Source organism: Eumetopias jubatus, unplaced genomic scaffold (assembly GCF_037043125.1).
Source record: "Eumetopias jubatus isolate StellerSeaLion01/CBP00866 unplaced genomic scaffold, mEumJub1_p1.0 scaffold_3, whole genome shotgun sequence".
In the NCBI taxonomy this organism is placed as follows: domain Eukaryota; kingdom Metazoa; phylum Chordata; class Mammalia; order Carnivora; family Otariidae; genus Eumetopias; species Eumetopias jubatus.
In genome coordinates, this window is record NW_028274809.1 from 132,975,117 (window position 1) to 132,995,058 (window position 19,942).

The 19,942-nt window shown below is 41.3% G+C and overlaps 1 protein-coding gene across 1 annotated transcript in view; it reads left to right on the top strand.

Annotated features, from left to right (window-relative positions):
• NEK5 (NIMA related kinase 5) overlaps window positions 1–19,942 on the top strand; it is a 50,184-nt gene that overhangs the window by 19,016 nt on the left and 11,226 nt on the right. The window contains exons 8-18 of the mRNA XM_088021809.1: window positions 1,107–1,307; window positions 1,387–1,468; window positions 2,029–2,162; window positions 4,596–4,780; window positions 5,687–5,753; window positions 7,204–7,320; window positions 8,283–8,369; window positions 9,904–10,002; window positions 12,309–12,389; window positions 12,618–12,686; window positions 14,385–14,511. Of these exons, the coding sequence (XP_087877935.1) occupies window positions 1,107–1,307; window positions 1,387–1,468; window positions 2,029–2,162; window positions 4,596–4,780; window positions 5,687–5,753; window positions 7,204–7,320; window positions 8,283–8,369; window positions 9,904–10,002; window positions 12,309–12,389; window positions 12,618–12,686; window positions 14,385–14,511 (1,249 nt within the window). The remainder of the gene's footprint in view (window positions 1–1,106; window positions 1,308–1,386; window positions 1,469–2,028; window positions 2,163–4,595; window positions 4,781–5,686; window positions 5,754–7,203; window positions 7,321–8,282; window positions 8,370–9,903; window positions 10,003–12,308; window positions 12,390–12,617; window positions 12,687–14,384; window positions 14,512–19,942) is intronic.

The following is a 19,942-nucleotide window of genomic DNA, read 5'->3' on the forward strand; positions in this document are numbered from 1 at the left end:
CATAAACCATATTGTTTGCCAATGTAGGTAAAGAGAGCCACTCTGAACATTTAGGGAGTGGTGGGAACTCTCCAGAAATGTGAGTTCCCAGATGCCAGCCACGGGCCAATATGGTAAACAGGCTTTTCTAAGGAGAGCACTCTTAAAGAGTTTAAGAACTCTTTTCTACACAGCTGTTATTATTATTATTAATTATTATTATTGTCAAAGGTCAGACAGCTAGTAGGTGCCTAACCAAACCTGATCTTCACTGCCACACAGTGCCGCTGAGCTTTATGCTTATGTGTAAACCCATGGCTTCATACAGTGGAAGATTTTCTGGTTATGAAGAATTTTTGTGGAAATGTTTATGCTGTGTTAATTTAGAAAGCAAGGTGCAAAGTTTCATATTATTATGACCTTAACTCTGTAAACATTATTTTACTTTTTTTTTTTAATGTAAGCTCTATGTCCAATGTGGGGCTTGAACTCACAACCCCAAGATCAAGCATTGCATGCTCTACCCACTGAGCCAGCCAGGCGCCCCAGTAAACATTATTTTTAAAGAGACTAGAAGGAAATATACCCCTGGCTGACAAAATTATATGTATTTGCCCTGTTTGTAGCTTCCTCTATCTTCCAGTTTTTTATAATGAATAAATATTATTTTGATAAGAAAAAACAAAAACTAAAAAAACCTTGTTTTATATAACATGGCATCACATTGTGTAACGGCTTATAATATCTACTAATGAAATATAAATTGATGAAAACCAATTAGGGTGGACCATAGTACTTCTTACTGAGGCTTTAAAACATTGTTTTTTGGTTTCGCTTTGTTTTGTTTTGAGATTCAAATTCCACTTTTTTAATTTAAAAAGTCCAGCTTGAGCAAAAGCAAAACGGCTGCTTCCACAAGGGTCCCTCAGCTGGACCAGGGAAGGGTGGTCATTACCAGCCCCCACCCCAGTCCTGGGGTGCCAAAATCTGAGGGTGACAGGCAGAGGGCCCCGGCCCCAAGTGTGGCAGCCCTTGTGGTGAGCACCTGTTTTGTTTCTTGATACTACTTTACAAGCTAATATTCAATGTTTTCTCTGATTTAGTATCATCATTCCTTGTCCTTTCAGTTTGAGGGTAACAACTTACACCAGCTGGTTCTGAGGATTTGTCAAGCACATTTTGCCCCGATATCACCAAGGTTCTCCCGTGACCTGCAGGCCTTGATATCTCAGCTCTTTGAAGTATCTCCCCGAGATCGGCCGTCTATTAATTCCATTTTGAAAAGGCCCTTTTTAGAGAACCTTATTGCCAAATACTTGACTCCCGAGGTGAGCTTTGGGGTGATTACATGTGGATTTTGACAGAGATTTTGGTTAGCAGGTCCTTGACACATGTGTTCCATCTTAGGTCATTCAGGAGGACTTCAGTCACAGCCTCACACATAAAGCAAGACCGTTGGCTTCTCAGCCTGCAGGGAAGTGGGTGCAAGGTAAGAATGATTTGACCACGTGATCAAAAAACATTTCTTACGTGTGTCTCATATACGTGTGTCCTGAGATCAAGCCCTGCATGGGGCTCTGCACTCAGCAGGGAGTCTACTTAAGATTCTCTCTCTCCCTCTCCCTCTGCCCCTCCCTTTCTGCTCTCTTTCTCTCAAAAAAAAAAAAAAGAGCTTGCTCACACATTTCACCCAACAGTGCAGCCTGAGTGGTGTGGTCTGTAACCCATGCGATGATCACTACATGTAGTTACTTGGGCCATTATGCATCCTTTCTCTGTAAATGTTAGCGTTAATCCCTAATTTTTTACAGGTAGTGTTATATATACTAGAAATATGTGAAGGAACCCTGGTTAAAATGGTTTTCTCCATTAAAAGACAACACAGACTAGTTTTCCACAGGGACTTCTCTCACTGGGTCCAGACATCTTGGGATAAAGCGAACTTCCTGTGTCGTGAGAGGTCCCTTATGTTCGCACTCTCACAAGCATCCATGTTAAGATGTGGACATTTTAAAGAAACCTGAAGTTGTTTTATTTTGGTTAAATAAGATTCTACGATACAGAAAGTGAGATTCCAGGGAAAGTGCCTACCAAGATCAAGGCCATCAGAGCCAATTAAAAGGAAGGAGATATTGTATAGAAATGAATGGATCCCACCAGCTGGAGCTCGGAAGCCTGTATCTGTAAGTCGTACTGAACTCTTTCTCTGATTTGTTAGCAGGTGGCCTGTCCCACAGACCTACTTGCACATGTTCCTAGGGTACAAGCCCATTACTTTGGAAAATGCTAGCTTTGTGCTTATGAGCAAAATCATTCTGTAATGAGCATTAAAGTGGTACTTCATTGGACAACTTCTAGTTGTATTTCCTTATAAGTATTCTATGTACTAGTTTTAGTTTTCCTTTTACAACTCAAAACCTTTTGATTTCTTTAAAGAAATAAGGTTTTTCTATATAGAATAAGTGAGTTGTATGGCAGCAGAAAACATGGTGCATTTCATTCCCTTAATTCTAACATGGTATATATAATTGAGAAATTTTTATTATATAGTCAATAATTTTTTCCTAGAGATTCTTTAGGCTTAGTTATCTGAATCCACGTCAGCAGAGTGTTGAACCTCTTAGTTCATGCTAGTGGAATGCTTCTGGTATATAAATGATAAAATGGCTATTGCCTTTTAATTGAAGAATTGTATTTTTTAAAGAAAGGTATGCTTGTATAATTAAAGGACCATTTGGAGGTACGTTTACTAAGTGTTTACTCGCTATATAGACAATTTAGAAAATGTGGGGGTGTATAGATAGATTTTGAAACTATTAGTTAAATTATTGCCCTTCATTTGATAGAATGTGGTTTAACTTACATTAAAGAAACATGAAAGTCAGGGGCCCTGGCTGGCTCAGTTGGAAAAGCATGGGAGTCTTGATCTTGCGGTTGTGAGTTTGAGCCCCAGGTTGGGTCTAGAGATCACTACAAAAATAAATAAATAAATAAATAAATAAACTTAAAAAAAAATTAAACGTATGTTGTGATTTAGAATACCCTGTAGCAGACTGGTGGGAGAGAAAAAAACACCTAAAAGATTCAAGGATGGATTGAGTTAGGAGAACAAGTTGATGTTTTATGCAATGGAATGAATGGGTCTCCGCAGGAACCACCTCTGATGTTCTCATTACCATTTGGGATTTTACGAAAAATCTTAAAGAAGCTGTTAATTTCCTTCCAATACTTTTCTCTATTTCTAGTCATTTTTCAACAAGTAATTAGTAGTACTTTGTTTGGGGTTGTATATAGGTTAAATTGCCAAACTAAGAAACATACATCACACTTTAAAATAAATATCTAATTTATGTTTAGACTAACAAATCAAATTTTATACATTTACTTTAATATTTAAATAAAACTATGTGAAGTTACCATTTTTAAAAAAGATTGTTTTTATTTATTTAGAGAGCAAGCATGAGCAGGGGGAGGGGAGAAGGGAGAAGGAGAGGGAAGACTCCCTGCTGAGTGCAGAGCCCGATACAGGGCTTGATCTCACAACCCTGAGATCATGACCTGAAATGAAACCAAGAGTCAGATGCTTAACCGACGGAGCCACCCAGGTGCCCCTGAAGGTACCATTTTTTAAGTTAAAAATGATCCAATATCTACAGTTCCATACGGTTCAACTAACATACGTAGGAACCACACAGCATTAAAAAGACAGAGAATATAGTGTGTTTCTTCTTCACAGTGAGGAAACTTCCGTTTAAACCATTTGTTTGGTTATTTATATTTCCAGCTACAAGTTCTAGGCCTTTCCTGTGGTTTGAACTTCTTTTTCTCTTTTGTTATCATCTGTTAAGTAGGCAGTTGTCCTGGTTAATGTTGAATTGGCCCTAGTTTGCTATTTAGCAACAGGGTCTTGGCTGGTTTTCATCTGTTAAGTTGGTCTGATTCTTGTCTCCTAGCTCAGTGGCCTCTACTGACAAACATTGGTTTCTGGTTCTCCTCCTGCCATTCTGTTTTGATTGGGAAGGGCGATGGGGTGTAGCTTGGGGCGATAGATGATACACTTGGCACAGCTGTTACGTGACCTTCCTTGTGTTTACTTGGGAAGAACGACTGAATGACTCAACATCTTCTTGCCTTCAAGTCAAGATGCCATTTTGGATTTAGTCAATTCATCAGCAACTAAAAATGTTATGAATCCCCAAATTTGTGACTTGTGCAATAACATTTATTCTCCCATAGAGTGCAGCAAGTTGTAAAGAAGTTTATAAAAATAGAAAATAATAATAGTGAGTTTACTTTCAGAGCTTGGGTTGGGTAGGCACACTCCCTAGCTAAGCATTTTTGGTAGAGCAACCATGAAGTATGCAGGATTCCTCTTCACACCTTAGTGAAATTATAAACTACTGTGCTACGGTAGGACTTAGACTTCTAACATATTTTCCAATTCTAGGATTTGGGGATCCTAAGATTATTTTACTCTGAAAAACCAGTCTAGAGCAAAAACAACAAAAATATACTTACAGTGCTTTGTTTTAGCTGTGGTCACTATCAAACTGTCAGTTATTATGGATTTTAATTGTGTGTCTTCAAAATCTTTCCTCTTCTTTTTGATCCTTCAGATAAAAATGGTAGAAAGGCCCAAACTTGCTGCAATGCATGGACATTATGACTATTATTATGCCCAACTTGACGTGTTGAGGAAGAGAGTGCACAAACCAACTTACCACTGTGTTCCTCAAAAAGATTCTGGAGTTGAGGAGAATTATAATCAGAAAGAAAGCCACAGTCCATCACCAGATCAATGGTAATGTTAGAGTCTAACTTAAACTTTGGTCCTCTGAAAATATCTTGATATAACAGCATTTATTCTGAAGCCCTCCCAATTCTCCTAAAGCAAATAATCCAAGAAGAACTTCCAAACTTTCCATCTTGAATACTTAATTCACAGTTCCCTTGACCCTGTTTCATCTCAAATCTAATGTAGCTTATCTTCTTATTCATGGAGCCATTGAACCATGAGCAGAAATTCATACTCCTGAATTTTTCCTGTTTTTTTCTTCCTTCTAGTAAATTCCACCATCTGGGAGGATGAAAATAGTTGTATATGTGTCATTTTCCAAAGAAATTATTAATATTAATCCATAATAATTGAATTATAATCAAATTATCATTTGAGACATATTGAAAAGTGAAATACCTTTATTTAGCATTTATTTTCTTGGGATCTTTCATTTGTGTGCCAGTGTGAGGAATAGAGGTGAAGGAATGGGATACCATCTTGCTCTCAAGGAGCTCAGAGCATAGTGCAGGAAATGGACAAGCAACGGGGGTGTCAAGGCTATTGATCAGATACCTGCCCAAAGCGTGACAAGATTCTGGAAAGGGTTTTTCTTTTTCCCTCCAACACATTGTATGCAGACCATGGATGGACTGATCCTATCCTGAAGAAATATCACTGCATCAGAATATTTTTCCGTTTGATCCTCTCCTGTAATCACCAATTGGTACAGTTCTCTTTGCTTCCTTTCTTCCTGATTCCCAAGTATGCATTCTATAACTTCGAACTACTTCTTGAATTCAGAACTTTCAAGCCACAGGTAAACTGTGAATCTCATTAAGAAATCTAATAAATAAATAAAATCTACTCCTTAAAATTGTGCCTAAGACTAGTAAAAATTCCTACTCAAGCTGGACATTTTTATTTTCTAAGGCCTGCTGAATACCTTCAGAGGAAATTTGAAGCTCAACAATATAAGTTAAAAGTGGAAAAGCAGTTGGTAAGTAAAATTCCAATTACTAAGGGCAATCAGGAATTTCCTGCTCACAAATATTCATGGGTCCTTAAGTCAAAGTGCATTCCACATAGAGGATGAAGACTACCCTTCACCTTCTACAGTTTTTAATAGCTTAAGAAGAATAATGGAAATGTGCCTGAATCACGGTCTGGGGGAAGCCTGATTTCTTCCCTGGCTCTATCACTTGCTGTGTGACCTTAGGCAGGTCATATGACCTCTCTGAGCCTCAGTTTCCTTTTGTTTTTTTAAAGATTTATTTATTTATTTATTTGAGAGAGAGAGAATGAGAGATAGAGAGCACGAGAGGGAAGAGGGTCCGAGGGAGAAGCAGACTCCCTGCGGAGCAGGGAGCCCGATGCGGGACTCGATCCCGGGACTCCAGGATCATGACCTGAGCCGAAGGCAGTCGCTTAACCAACTGAGCCACCCAGGCGCCCGAGCCTCAGTTTCCTTTTTATAAATGACAGTTTGGGGGTAGATGAGCTTCAAGGTCCCCTTCAGTGCTATAGTTCTTCGATTCTAATTTATTAGACTTCTATACATTTTTTTAAAGATTTTATTTATTTATTTGAAAGAGTGAAAGCGAGAGAGCTCAAGTAGGGTAAAGGGCAGAGGGAGAAGCAGACTCCCCACTGAGCAGGGAGCCCGATGTGGGGCTTGATACTGGGACCCTGGGATCATGACCTGAGCCGAAGGCAGCCACTTAACCGACTGAGCCACCCAGGTGCCCCGAGAATTCGATACACTTTTTTAAAGGTGACTATTGTATTTTATTTGAAATGAAAATTAACCTTTAAGTATAGTGGCAGAGTTGTGGGGCTGAAGGAGGCTGGATGTGCATCCTATTTCGGTCACTCTTATTTTGGGCTGCTCAGAGGCTCTAGTTCTATTCTCCTACTTAACCTGATGCCCCAGGGTGGCTCAACTTTTATAGAACTTTAATTTCACAATTATAGGGCGCCTGGGTGGCTCAGTTGGTTAAGCGACTGCCTTCAGCTCAGGTCATGATCCCGGAATCCCAGGATCGAGTCCCACATCGGGCTCCCTGCTCAGCGGGGAGTCTGCTTCTCCCTCTGACCCTCTTCCCTCTCGTGCTCTCTCTCATTCTCTCTCTCTCAAATAAATAAATAAAATCTTTAAAAAAAATTAATAATTTCACAATTATAGTCGAACTGTTCAGAAAATGGATCGAGGTGTCTCACATGGTAGCGCAAAATATTGATTGCTAATGATAAACAACACAAATGGTTTTATTAATTTTCTTTGCTTTTTAAATGTGTCATACTGAAACTAAGAAAATTCTACTGCCCGCTCCCCAGCAGTGAATTTGATTCATGATATAATTCTTGTTTAAAGAAAAAGACCCAAGGTCAAATGAGAAGACATTTGTTAATGCAAGTATGCTTCATAAATCATTTCATTCAATTGATAGGGTCTTCGTCCATCTTCTGCTGAGCCAAATCACAACTGGAGACAAAAGCTAAGAAGCAACAGAGAAGAGTCTCGATTCCAGGAGCTGCAGATCAGGAGAAACGAAATGAAGGAACAGGTTAGAAACAGTCTGATTCCAGATCTACCAGTGTCCCTGCATCCGTGTCTTTTGTGCGGCATAGGGTATTACTTATAGCATCGGCACTATGTCTGAGGGAGAGGCCTCTTGCACAATCCCTGGACACACTCATGTGGAGCTCCATGCTGGGAGTTTTAGGGGATACAGAGATTTGGATTTCACCTCCTCAGAGAATGCAGCAGAGCGAAGCTCATAAGGCTTTCGACCTCAGATTGATAATGTAATTGTCCACCATTACCATTTCTGAAATTTGTATTCGTGTCCCGGGCTGCCTTATATAACGGACTGGGGTGGTTTAAAACACCAGAAATGTATTGTCTCCCAGTTCTGGGGGCCAGAAGTCCAAAATGAAGGTGTCAGCTGGGCCATGTTTGCTCTGAAACCTGGAGGGGAATCATTTCCCTCTTGCCAGTCTTTGACATTCCTTGGCTTGCGGCTGCATGACTCCGCTCTTTGTCGTCACGTGGCCTTCTCCCTGCATGTCTCTGCCTTCACGTGGCTGGCTTCTTACACCCGTGGTGTTGGATTAGGGCCCCATTCTACTCCAGTATGACCACATCTTAGCTCAACTAGCTACCTTTGCAATGATACTATCTCCAAACAAGGTCATGTTCTGAGGTACTGGGGGTTAGGATTCCAACATATCTTTTTTAGGGGGGGAACAAAGTTAAACCCATAAAAGTGGGCTATATAAAGTAATTGTATGTCACTGACACATTTTGGGTTATATATAAAAGTGAGATCGCCCAAAGCCCCCCTCTCACTCACAGGGAGGGAAGTAGCCCAGCTGAAACGTAAGGCAGATTATCATCTTCAGGAACACTGGGTTTTCTAATTCTTACTGTTGATCACACATTCTTTAAATTCATAGGCTGTGTAGAGATTACTCTGTTCAGTTGTTCACCAGCATTTAAAATTTTTGAATTGGGATTGTCTTCCAGGAATATTGGAAGCAGTTAGAGGAAATTCGCCAACAGTACCACAATGACATGAAGGAAATTAGAAAGAAGATGGGGAGTGAACTGGAGGTGAATACATTTTGCTCCTAAAGGAAACATGGTTCTACTGATTTAGATCTAACTAAATTGAGCAGGTTTCAAAAGTAAGGCTCTCCTCATAGAAAAGATAAAATGTTATCATGCAAACTTTTAATAGGAAAGCTAACGTTTAACTGAAGCTTTTATTATTATTTACTTGAGACTACCCACGCTGGTGAGGACATCTGAGACTCTCCGTTAGGAATGGCTCTTATTAAAAATATTCATTGTCTTCCTTGTGAATCAGTCAATACTTATTGACAGAGCAGCTACTTTATACCAGAACTAGATTAGATGCAGAAAGTAAGTCCATGCCCCTAAGGGAGGGAAATGGATGAGCATTTATTGAGTTCAGCTATACTGGAGTAGCCTCATATGCAGGGGTAAGGTTCGAAAAGTCTGGATAAGGCCACGTTTGAGTGCAGTCAACTTGAAAAATTGATTCTTGAAAATCCCTTAAAGGCACCACGTTGGAAACTCATCTTCCATCTCTCAGATCACTGCTTTTTCAGTAGAGCTCCAGCTGAGACAGCTGGCCTGGGTCTGTAGACCATGTTGCATGAAAAACACACGAATGTCTAACCGTAGCACCACTCTCACACCCTGGAATGCTCCTCCTATAAGAGGCCTGTGGTTCTGAGGCCTGCTGAGGACGCGGCTGGCCTCCAGCTCACGGGCATGGTGTGGAATTACCCACACCGCTGGACTTGATTTCTTTCTCCCTCTCCCCCACCCCTGAGGGCACATAGATGAATTAATATGGGCAAAGGGAGCATAGGGTACAATTCAGCTGTATGTGCTCGGGTTCCAAACTAGAGTGCTCACATACTTTATCTCATCTTATTCCCCATGATAGGAAAGGTGAATAATTCATCCAAAGTCACTTTGAGATTACGCGGCGGGACTAAACATCTGATTCTGAAACCCCTACTCTTTCTAACATATGCACTTCTACTCTCAGAGAGTTGGAAAGATACGACACACATGTATGAGCCATGATTAAGACTGAATGTAGTTAAGCTCTGTAAGGGCACAGGAGTAAGGATGAGCCAGGTGAGCGTTTTCATGGTCTAATCTGGTCTGAGAAGAGGAGCAGAGTTTGCAGAGACAGAGCTGAGGGGGAAGGCATTCTGCAGGAACCACGCAGAGGTCCACACAGGACTGGAGGCTCTGGAGCGGGGAAGGTGGGAGACAGTTCTCTCTAGAGCAGGGGATTGGTTAGTGGTGAGAGCCTTGTTTTTTAAGGCATGTCTGTGATGGGAAACCAGAGTCCGGGAAGAATGGATAGCAGACTTTTCTAGAGAGACCATGAAAGATGCACGTGGGGCATGCCGAGGGCAGCCACAGGGGAAAGGAGCTGGAAGGAAGGCACTGTTCCAGCCATTTCCACTGATGGCGCCTTGGCAGTGGGAGGAGAGCGTTTCCTCACTAGAAATCCCACTCAGAACTGGCCACGGTCCACACTGTGGACTTCAGAACCCACTCAGAACCAATCCGATTGACTGTGTATAATTTGTACTTTTAGGAGGACTCACAAATAAGTCATAAAACCTATGTAGTGAAGAAAAGCGACCTGCCCGTCCACCAAGAGGCACCTGAGGAAGAAGCGCCTGTGCAGGTGACGGTTATTATGTGATGATAATGGGTTTCCCAGTGAGCTGGACGTTCTCAGCCCTCACCGTGCAGGGGAGCCGTGGGCGAAAGTTCTTAAAAACTCAGATGCCTGGGCTCTACCCCAAATGGCCTGGAGTGGGGCCCAGGCATCCTGTTTGCAGCACTTGGCTGGGTGGTTTGGTGTGCAACTTAGTTTGAGCCCTGCTCTTGTGCGCGTTTGAGAGTTCAGCGTTCTGGATGGTGTTCAAGTCAGGGTCTCAGACACATGGGTCAGAAATCTGATGGTTAACGTCTTTCTACTTCAACCTTGCATTTTTGGTGGGAGGAGGGAACTGGGCAGAGATGAATTATCAAATGGCTCTCAAGCGGTTTTGTTTTTTTTTTTCCCTTTTGGGAGGTCTTTCACCTTTATATTCAAGGTGCCATGAGGGCTTGGTTAAGGGCAGGTGAGGGGGAACCCATGTTGGGTGAAGACCGAAAGTTTTTTGCCTTGTGAAAGACCCTGGAACCTTCCATGATGTGATGCCGGGGAGCTCTAAAGTGGACTGAGTAGGGGAGATGGGGCTCCCGAGTCTAAGATGGTTGTATTTTAAGGAAAATAGAGAAATGGGACACTTCTACAATTGAGACAACAAGACTACACAATCCAATCAGACAGCCAACTTCACAAAGAAAGTAAGATACAAAAGTCACAGTCCTGTTTCAGAGTTCATGATATTGCAAGGCAGAAAAACACCCTTCCCAGGGTTGCAGGGCAAACAGGTAATAGTCAAGCCAACACATCCTGTGTGTGAAGTACCTACAGACGAGGCAGCAATTAATTCTAAGGGAGAGATGATAGAGACCTCGTGTAAAATGGTGGAGAGAAGAAAGCATTAAAACACACACACACACACACACACACACACACACACACACACACACACACACACCCACCCACCCACCCACCCCGTGGAGACTCATATGCTTCTGGCTGGAAAGGGGTGGTACCATTTACTACAGCCTGGGTAGAGTGGGGAGCAAGCCTGTGGTGGGGGGCAATCAAGAGTACCACTTCGGACATCAGTTGAGTTCGAGAAAATCTGAGGGCTTCCATGCCTCCTTCACTGCTCCCCCAGCACAGAACATGCTTTCCCCAGACCTTCATATATGCAAGGTGCAACATCATTCCAGGGTTTATGCCAAATGCCGACATAGGCTGTTCCTGCATTACTCTCATCCCCAGCTCATCTTCTGTGCTGTTACCCTACTTTATTTCCTTTCAGCACTTAGTACTTTCTGAAGTTATGTTGTTAATTTACCTCATGGATTACCTATTTTATTCCAGTAAAATGTAAGTTCTGTGTCAGCAGGGACCTTTGGGCACATTCACTGCATTAACACATTGTGCAGGACAGTGGCCCATGGTGGGTGCTCAGTATGAATTTGTGGAATGAATGTCGAAGTAAAGATGATGCTAAGTAAGCCGCGGAGTATGTGAGCCTGTAGCTCAGAGGGGAGGAAAGAGCAAACCTGGAGATACACATTTCAGAGTCCCTGCATAAAGGTGGTGCTTATATCCGCTGAGGAAGACAGGGCCAGAGGGCCCAGGACCGGACCCTGAAAAAGCTCAGAACTTACAGCTCCTTTGACACTCTTGCCATCTACTTTCAGTCGTCTCTTCTTTGAAATTGCCTGTCAATTTTTTGAGCCCTCTCCTTCCTTTTTACTATCATGAGCAGTGCACTTTTCTTGTTTTCCTGATTACCATCGTAAGCCTCTTAAGGGAGGGATCCTGTAGCCAAAATTGCATTCTTACATAAGTAAAATCTTTAAAAAAAAGCAGGGGTGGGGGGAGACTCCTGGGTGGCTCAGTTGGTTAAGCATCTGCCTTCGACTCAGGTCACGATCCTAGGGTCCCTGCTCAGTGGGGGGTCTGCTCTTCCCTCTGCCCCTCTTTGCTTCGAGTTCACTCTCTCTCTCTCTCTCTCAAATAAATAAGTAAAGTCTTCAAAACGTTCTTGAATTAGATTAGATTGTACTGGACCAGAGTGACAAGCACTGTCATATTATGGAATTTTCCGCACTGCAATGCCACTGTTCAGTGTATTAATATTTCAAGTTAATGGGTGCTGTGTCCAAGTTTGTAGTGAGTTTTTAGTGAATTATTATTAACTTTCCTTTACAAAGGCATGTTTTTATTTGCAAATTAATCATGGGATTCAATCCAGAAGTCAAATAATATAAACAGACCATGCTGTGAATTCAGGGATTGTGAAACTATAATTGTTTGATCGATATTAAATGCTAGATATTAATTTTTCTCTAAACTTGCAGGACATTGAAAGAGACTTGAAACAAATTAGAGTTCAGAACATAAAGGAAAGTAAAATTCTAGAACAAAACTGTAAAGCCAAGGTAATAAACATTTTGTCTTGCAGTGTCATATTAAACGGCTCGCTGGGGGGTCCCCACCTTGCAATCTGGGTTGCCTACAGGATTCCCCCCCCTGCTATTTTATGGACTTGCCTAATTTTGCGATGTTTGATGAATGGTTTTAAGTATCTGTAATGTGAAATAGGAGTCGTGATTTTAACATTTTTATTGGATTGCTAAACTGACATTATTTTCCTTCCTTTCTTCTAGAGAGGGGTGAAGTTTGAAATTAGTTTAAACCAATGTATTTCTGATGAAAACACCCTCCAAGAGGAAGAGGTATGCCATTAAATATTTATTTCCATTAACAGATACAAGAAAAATGAGTGTCTTAATAGCACATTTAATGAAATTTTTCCATAGGTCATAGGGAGGATCTTCTTAAATCTTCCTAGAAGGATCTCGGGGGTTCAAGCGCGTCTTCCAAAATGCTCTTTTACCCTCCTATTCTTTTTTCATTGAGATCATTCCCTTAGATGGATTATTCCAATTTAATTTGTTTTTCTCTTATGAAGGAGTTATTTTCCTCATAATATTAACTTTTTTGTCATTGCCAAATTAAAATAGGAGACTTAATTATAGTCAGCAACTAATATACTTACCTAAAAAATTGAGCAGATACCCTGAAACCATGCACATTTATTTTAGGTCTTAATCAGTTATTGGTAACTTTGTGCAGGTCTTTGGGTGAATCTCAATTATGCACTCAGGCTCTCACTGACACAGTGATAAATGCACAAATACAGTAAACTCAAACCTCATTTTATTACTTGTATTCAACATCTTCTTTAATCCCACTTTTTACCAGACCTGCTAACAAATATCAAAATCAACTGATTTGTGTTTCCATTTCACCTTCTCTAACTTTGCCTTTTAAATGACCAAAAGTTATGTGTGTGGACATATAAGTTCTGTATCACATCTGATACGCAATTTCTTTCTTTCATGTTCTTCATTAGCTGAAAAATGTTTAATGTTATCATTTCTTTCAGATTTTTTGTTTTGAATAGACTTCATGTTTTAAAGCAGTTTTGAGTTCATGGCAAAAATGAGCAGAAGGTACAGAGATTTCCCATCTATTCCTGGTCCCCTTACATGCACAGCCTCCCCCCACTGGGGTGGAACATTTGTTACAACTGATATACTCAGATAGACACATCATAATCAACCAAGTCCACAGTTCACATTAGGGTTCACTCTTGGTTGTGTACATTCTATGGGTTTTGACGTAACGACCCATATCCATCATTATGGTTCCACATAGAATAGTTTCACGGGCCTAAAAATCCTCTGTGCTCTCCTTACCTTTGAGATTTTTCCTAGCATTTTGTCACATAGAGACTTCTTAGAGTGGTGACTGTTAACTCTCACCTCTTTAAGCATTAGGCATCTTAGTGTCCCAGAGCTAGGAGGATCAGAGGGGGCTCGTTTCTGGGTTGGAGTGGTACATCCACAGTGCTCCTGTCAAGTCAGGTGCTGAGGTTGGCCTGGTAGTATAAAGGGATGGAGTCAAAAAGTTTTATCTGCCATGGTGTTCACCCTTTGTTATTCAATGCTTTGATGTGCTTGAAACAGAGTAATCATTTTAATATTGATTATGGGGTGTAAGAGTAGTTTTAGGGACCCGCATTGGGAACATTGTGTACCTAAAGCAAGGCGTGGACAAGATAACCTTGAGAGTTCTGTAGAATGGAACCTCAGGAGAATAATATCGAAGGCAGCAAGTCTGGATAAAATCAAGTTGCCATATGATCAGTGCTTGTCACTGTTGACAAGGAGAAGAAACACACTCCTGTTTCTATCTTGTTCCAACATAGTTCCAATTTTAAAATGCTATAATTTATTTGTTTAATATACATATACTGAATACTTACCATATGCCTTGGGAAATGTTATTACTGGAAACATGAAAAATTTTTTTGACATATTTTTTCCTCAAAATATGGCTCGCCGTGAAACACTGTGGCATTGCCTTAGGCAATGGGTGTGCAAAATAAAACTCTGACCTTTGAGCATGGCATGAAGCTTAAGGAATATAAGTGCGTGAAGGAGTATGAAGATTATACAGACAAAGCATTTGAAGAACTCTGTTGCCCAGAAGCAGGTATGTGTCGTGCCCCTTGAAAGCCGGAGATAGAAGGGGTGTTTTATCAGCAGTCCGTCACAGTCCCCGTCCTCACTGGCCGGCAATACCGTTGTCCTGGAGCTGGGCAGAGCCCCGGCTCTGCCGCCTGAGACCCGGCTGCGTGTTCTTGCCCTGTGCTGTCTCCTTGGGCAGTCGCCCCCAGCCAGTACCCCCCCGCCAGCCACTTTTCTCGTTATCTGCTGGAAGGTTCCACGGACTTGTCCCACGAGCCTCGCAGACTCAGCATTTGTCCAGTTGAATTTCAGAGCTCTTCCTTCCCAGTGAGCAGCCTGGCGGGCTCTCCCCTGAGATGCTGCTGGAGTTTTCCTCCCCGTTCCCTCTGCCACTGGTTTCGGGCCCGGTCATCTCAGAGCAGTGGGGTCGAGGTGGTGAGTGCTGGGACTTTGGAGGCCCGCAGGAGTCTGGATCCCAGCTGGCGCTGCCGCCTTCTGATTGGGTGACCTTTCACAAGTGACTACAGTGCTCTGAATCTCTGCTTCCTGTAGGAACGGGGATAATAGTACTTGCCACACAGGCTTACTGGGGGCACTAAAGTGAAATTTGATATATAACTATCTGGCACATGGTAGGTGCTTAATAAATGCTATTTCTAACTTGCCCCCCCCTTTTTTTTGCCTCTCGCCGTACTGCCTTATTCTCCTATGTGTTCTTCTTTTCTCTAGTATCTCCCCCTTCATTCTCTAAGTGGCTGCTGGAGATTTCTTGTTGTATTTTTGGGTAATGCCTGCAGGATTCCCCATTGTCCATTCCACATAGTATCCTATTTAACACTGTGGGGCCTGATCTTGTTGTGAGCCACCTTTCCTGCCCCAGCACCCCTCTTTCCTACCACTGATGATGGGATCCAGACAGCCTCCTGGAGCACCCCCCTCTCTCTTATACCTGCGTGAGCATTTGCACACCTTGGCTTGGCTCAGTTTCTTCTTCCTGGAATAATACATCTCACCTCATTTCCATCTGGAAAAACCTTTGGTTCAGCAGGCATCTTAGTGAGAACCTCCCATGTGCACAGACTGTGCCAGGTGCTAGGGATCTCAAAGATGAATGCAAAGGGGGTCCGCCCTCAACATCCCCGTGGTGTCGTGAGCCGAAGAGAGGAGGCACAAAACATGTTTTCTGAGCCCACACACTAATCATCGCCAGAGCGCCGGCTGGCTAGAGTCAGGAAGGTACCCACTCCTACAGAGCTTGGCATGCTCAGGAGCTGGGGCTTTATCCTGCGTGATGACCTTCAGTCGAAGGGAATTAACTCCTCTCTGTGGCAGAGACAGATCATGCTGGCTGCAGCGTCAGGAGGGTGTGGGGCAGCGGGGCTGCGGGGCTGCGGGCAGGAGGATAGCGGCCCAGGTGGGAGACGACAGGCGCTCCGGCCAGAGCAGTGCGGTGGGAACAGACACCCGGTGCGAACCACTGAGTGTGGGGGTTGAGGACGAGTAGGAGGTTAAAGACCCTCCTAGTTTTAGGAGGGTCCTAATTCAGATGGATGAAGCTGTCACCAACCAAACAGGCACACATAGCATGCAGAGGGAGGTGAGAGGACATAGTATAATGCTCTAGATTTGGGACACGTTGGCGTTCAGGTCTTTATGAGCCTCAGCGGGAGATGCTTAGAAGATGCTAGCTGCGTGAGAAAGAAGCTCTGGAGCAAATCAGGGTTTCCTTAGCATACACAAGGTATTATCACAATCACCTTAGCGATGGTCAAAAATACCTAGGCAGAGGGACTAGTGTGAGAAGGAAACGAAGCTTAGGACAGACCTTAGCAATGTTTAGACAAGGTTTGGGGAAATCCGGAGAGAGCAGAGCCAAAGGAGGAGGGAAAGTTCTAGAAGGAGGGTGCAGGGTTGGCAGCATCAACTGGAAGAGAAAGGCCAACTGAGGTGGGTTAAGTAACAGCCTACGGATTTGGTCACAAGGAGCCCTTAGGGGCCTGAGCGAAAGTTCCAGTGAAAGTGATGAATTCCAAAGTTATTCTTTGTGTAAGTTTGCTGGGAAAAGGAGATCACGAGTTGTAGGTCTCAAAAGACATAGCTGCTCTTTTTTTTTTTTTTTTAGATTAAAACGAGTTCAGTTTCATACCGAAAATTGTCTTTTAACTTGTCTGCATTCCTATAATTATAGTTCAGGTTGAAAAAATTTTCCATAGGTTTTGACCATCCATATGTCTCTTGTGAATTATGTGCTCTTATCCTTCATCCCTTTATCCACTGAAAATGGCATTTAGTTTTTCCTTTATAAGACTCTTTAGGTTAAGGCTTTACCTGTAATATGTATTACAAGTATTTTTGTCATTTGGTTTTCGGATCTCATCTCTAGTAACAGCAGCAAGTGTGTGTGTGTGTGTGTGTGTGTGTGTGTGTGTGTGTGTGTGTACATATATAATTTAGGAATAAACTTTATGAGGATTATGCAGAGCATGTGAAGAATACTATAAAACTTACTGAAGTATTTAAAGATCACTCGAATAAATGGGGAGAAATAACATTGTTATATATTAGAAATATTCTTTCTAAATAAATATATGGAATTTTGCCAGTTTCGATCAAAATCATCAAAGCCACAAAAAGATGGCGACATCTTGGCAGACTGGAGATTCTTAGAGACTCTTAAGCAGACAAATTTAGAAAAGAAGAGCAGTAAAGGGGCACATACACTTTCAAATATCAAAATATATTCTGTTATTCTGCAAATTATAAAATAATATGATACTAGCACCAGAACAGACAAAGCAGTGAAAAGAAGAAATAGTTTAGAAACAAACCCTAGGATGGATGATAATTCAGTGTATGCTGAAAGTTACATCACAAGTCAGGGGGAAAGAAGGGCTCCATCAAACAAATGCTGCTAGGCCAATTGGTTAACAATTTGGGAAAATTGTGAAATCAGACCCTATTTAATGATACAACAAAATAAATTTTTAAAAAACCAAAGAGTTTATACATAAAAAATGAAGTTATATATTAGAAAATGAAGTAAAAGAACAATCAAAATCAAAAGGCAACCTATGGAATGGGAGAAGATATTTGCAAATGACTTACTTGATAAAGGGTTAGTCTCCAAAATGTATAAAGAACTTATAAAACTCAACACCCCAAAAATGAAAAAGCCAATTTAAAAATGAGCAGAAGATGAAGTCCCAAGGCACATACTGCATGGAGCACTGGGTGTTATATGAAAACAATGAATCGTGGATCACTACATCAAAAACTAATGATGTATGGTGACTAACGTAACATAATAAAATAAAATTTAAAAAATAACAAAAAAATGAGCAGAAGACATGAATAGACATTTTTCCAAAGCAGACAGATGGCCAACAGACACATCAAAAGATGCTCATCATCACTGATCATCAGGAAATGCAAATCAAAACTACAATGAGATATCATCTCACACCTGTCAGAATGGCTAAAACCAACAACATGAGAATCTTTGTGTTGGCAAAGATGTGGAGAAAGGGAAACCCTCTTGCACTGTTGCTGGGAATACAAACTGGTGCAGCCACTCTGGAAAACAGTATGGAGGGTCCTCAAGAAGTTGAAAATAGAGCTACCCTCTGATCCAGCAATCGTACTACTAGGTATTTACCCAAAGAATACAAAAATACTAATTCAAAGAGAGACATGCACCCCAGTGTTTATAACAGCCTTATCTACAATAGCCAAGTGTCCATAGACTGATGAATGAATAAAGATATGGTATGTTTATATATACAATGGAATATCAGCCATCAAAAAGAATGAAATCTTGCCATTTGCAATGACATGGGTGGAGCTAGAGAGTATTTGCTAAGTGAAATAAATCAGTCAGAGAAAGACAAATATATGATTTCACTCATATGTGGAACTTAAGAAAACAAATGAGCAATTAGAAAAAAAGAGAGAGAGAGAGGCAAACCAAGAAACAGAACTAAGAAACTATAGAGAACAAACTGATGGTCACCAGAGGGGAGGTGGGTGGGGGATGGGTGAAATAGGTGATGGGGATTAAAGAGGGCACTTGTGATGAGCACTGGGTGTGTAACTGCTGAATCACTATATTGCACACCTGAAACTAATATTACACTGTATGTTAACTAATTGGAATTTAAATAAAAACTAAAAAAAATGAAATAAAAGAAAATATAGGTGAGTTTGTGGGGTGTTTTTTTTTTTTTTGGATAGGGAAGAACTAGCTATTCAAAACACATGGAACACAATCATGAGTAAATTAGTAATAGATTCCACTTTAGCAGTGAAAACCTTTGATGAAGCAAATAATACTAGCTCCTAGAATTGTCACCTTCAATAGTTTATCTAGGGTAAATAATCATGAATGTCCATAAACATTTAGCTGCAATGATTTCATTATAGTATTATTTGTAATAGTGAAAAATTGCTAGCAAACTAAACGTCCCACCATAAAGAATTAAATTATAATACATTTGTGTCACACAATACTGTATTTGCTTTACAATGGTTGTATAGAACAGTGGCTAATAAACTGGGTATGATAATGTTGCTCTTTGAAAAGAGCAAGTTATGAAAGTTATGCATGGTATAAGACCCATTTTTGTTTCAAAACAAAGACACTATATTCAAGGGGAAATTTTTGAAATTTTAATAGTCTCTAGATGGTGAGATTATGGGCGATTTTTATTTTCCTCTACTTATCTGATTTTCATATTTCCTATAATGAAACAATGTAATAAATAAAGGAAAAGCTTTTTAAAATTAAGATGACAGAACTGGGGGTGCCTCAGTGGCACAGTTGAGTGGCCGACTTTTAGTTTCCTGGCTCAGGTCTTAACTCAGGGTGGTGAGATCCAGCCCCGTGCTCAGCGTGCAGTCTGTTTGGGTTTCTCTCTCCCTCTCCCTCTACCACACCCCAACACTCCCCCGCCCCACTCTGTCTCTCAAATAAATAAATAAATCTTTAAAAAAAGATAACAATTGATTGCATTTCTATGGAAACTGAAGTAAGATGCTCAGAGGTGCCTCAAGGAAGGTGTCCATTCTGGTCACTAATATTTGTTTACATTTAGATATATTATTACCTAGTCACTCAAATGTTAATAATAAAAACCAATTTTTAAGCCTGTTTATAATTTCAGTCTTGCAAGTTATGATCTAGTCTTAGTCCGTTTGGTTCGCTATAACAAAATGCCATTAACTCTGTGGCTTATAAACAACAAACATTTATTTCTCACAGTTCTGGAAACTGGAGAGTCCAAGATCATAGTGCTGACAGATTTGGTGTCTGGTGAGGGCCCACTGCCATGTTTTTGTTATGTCCTCACTTAGCAGAAAGGGTGAGGAGCTCTGTGGGGTCTCTTTTATAAGAGCACTAAGCCCATTCCCCGGGGCTCCACTCTCATGACCTCATCACCCCCCAAAGACCCCCACTACCT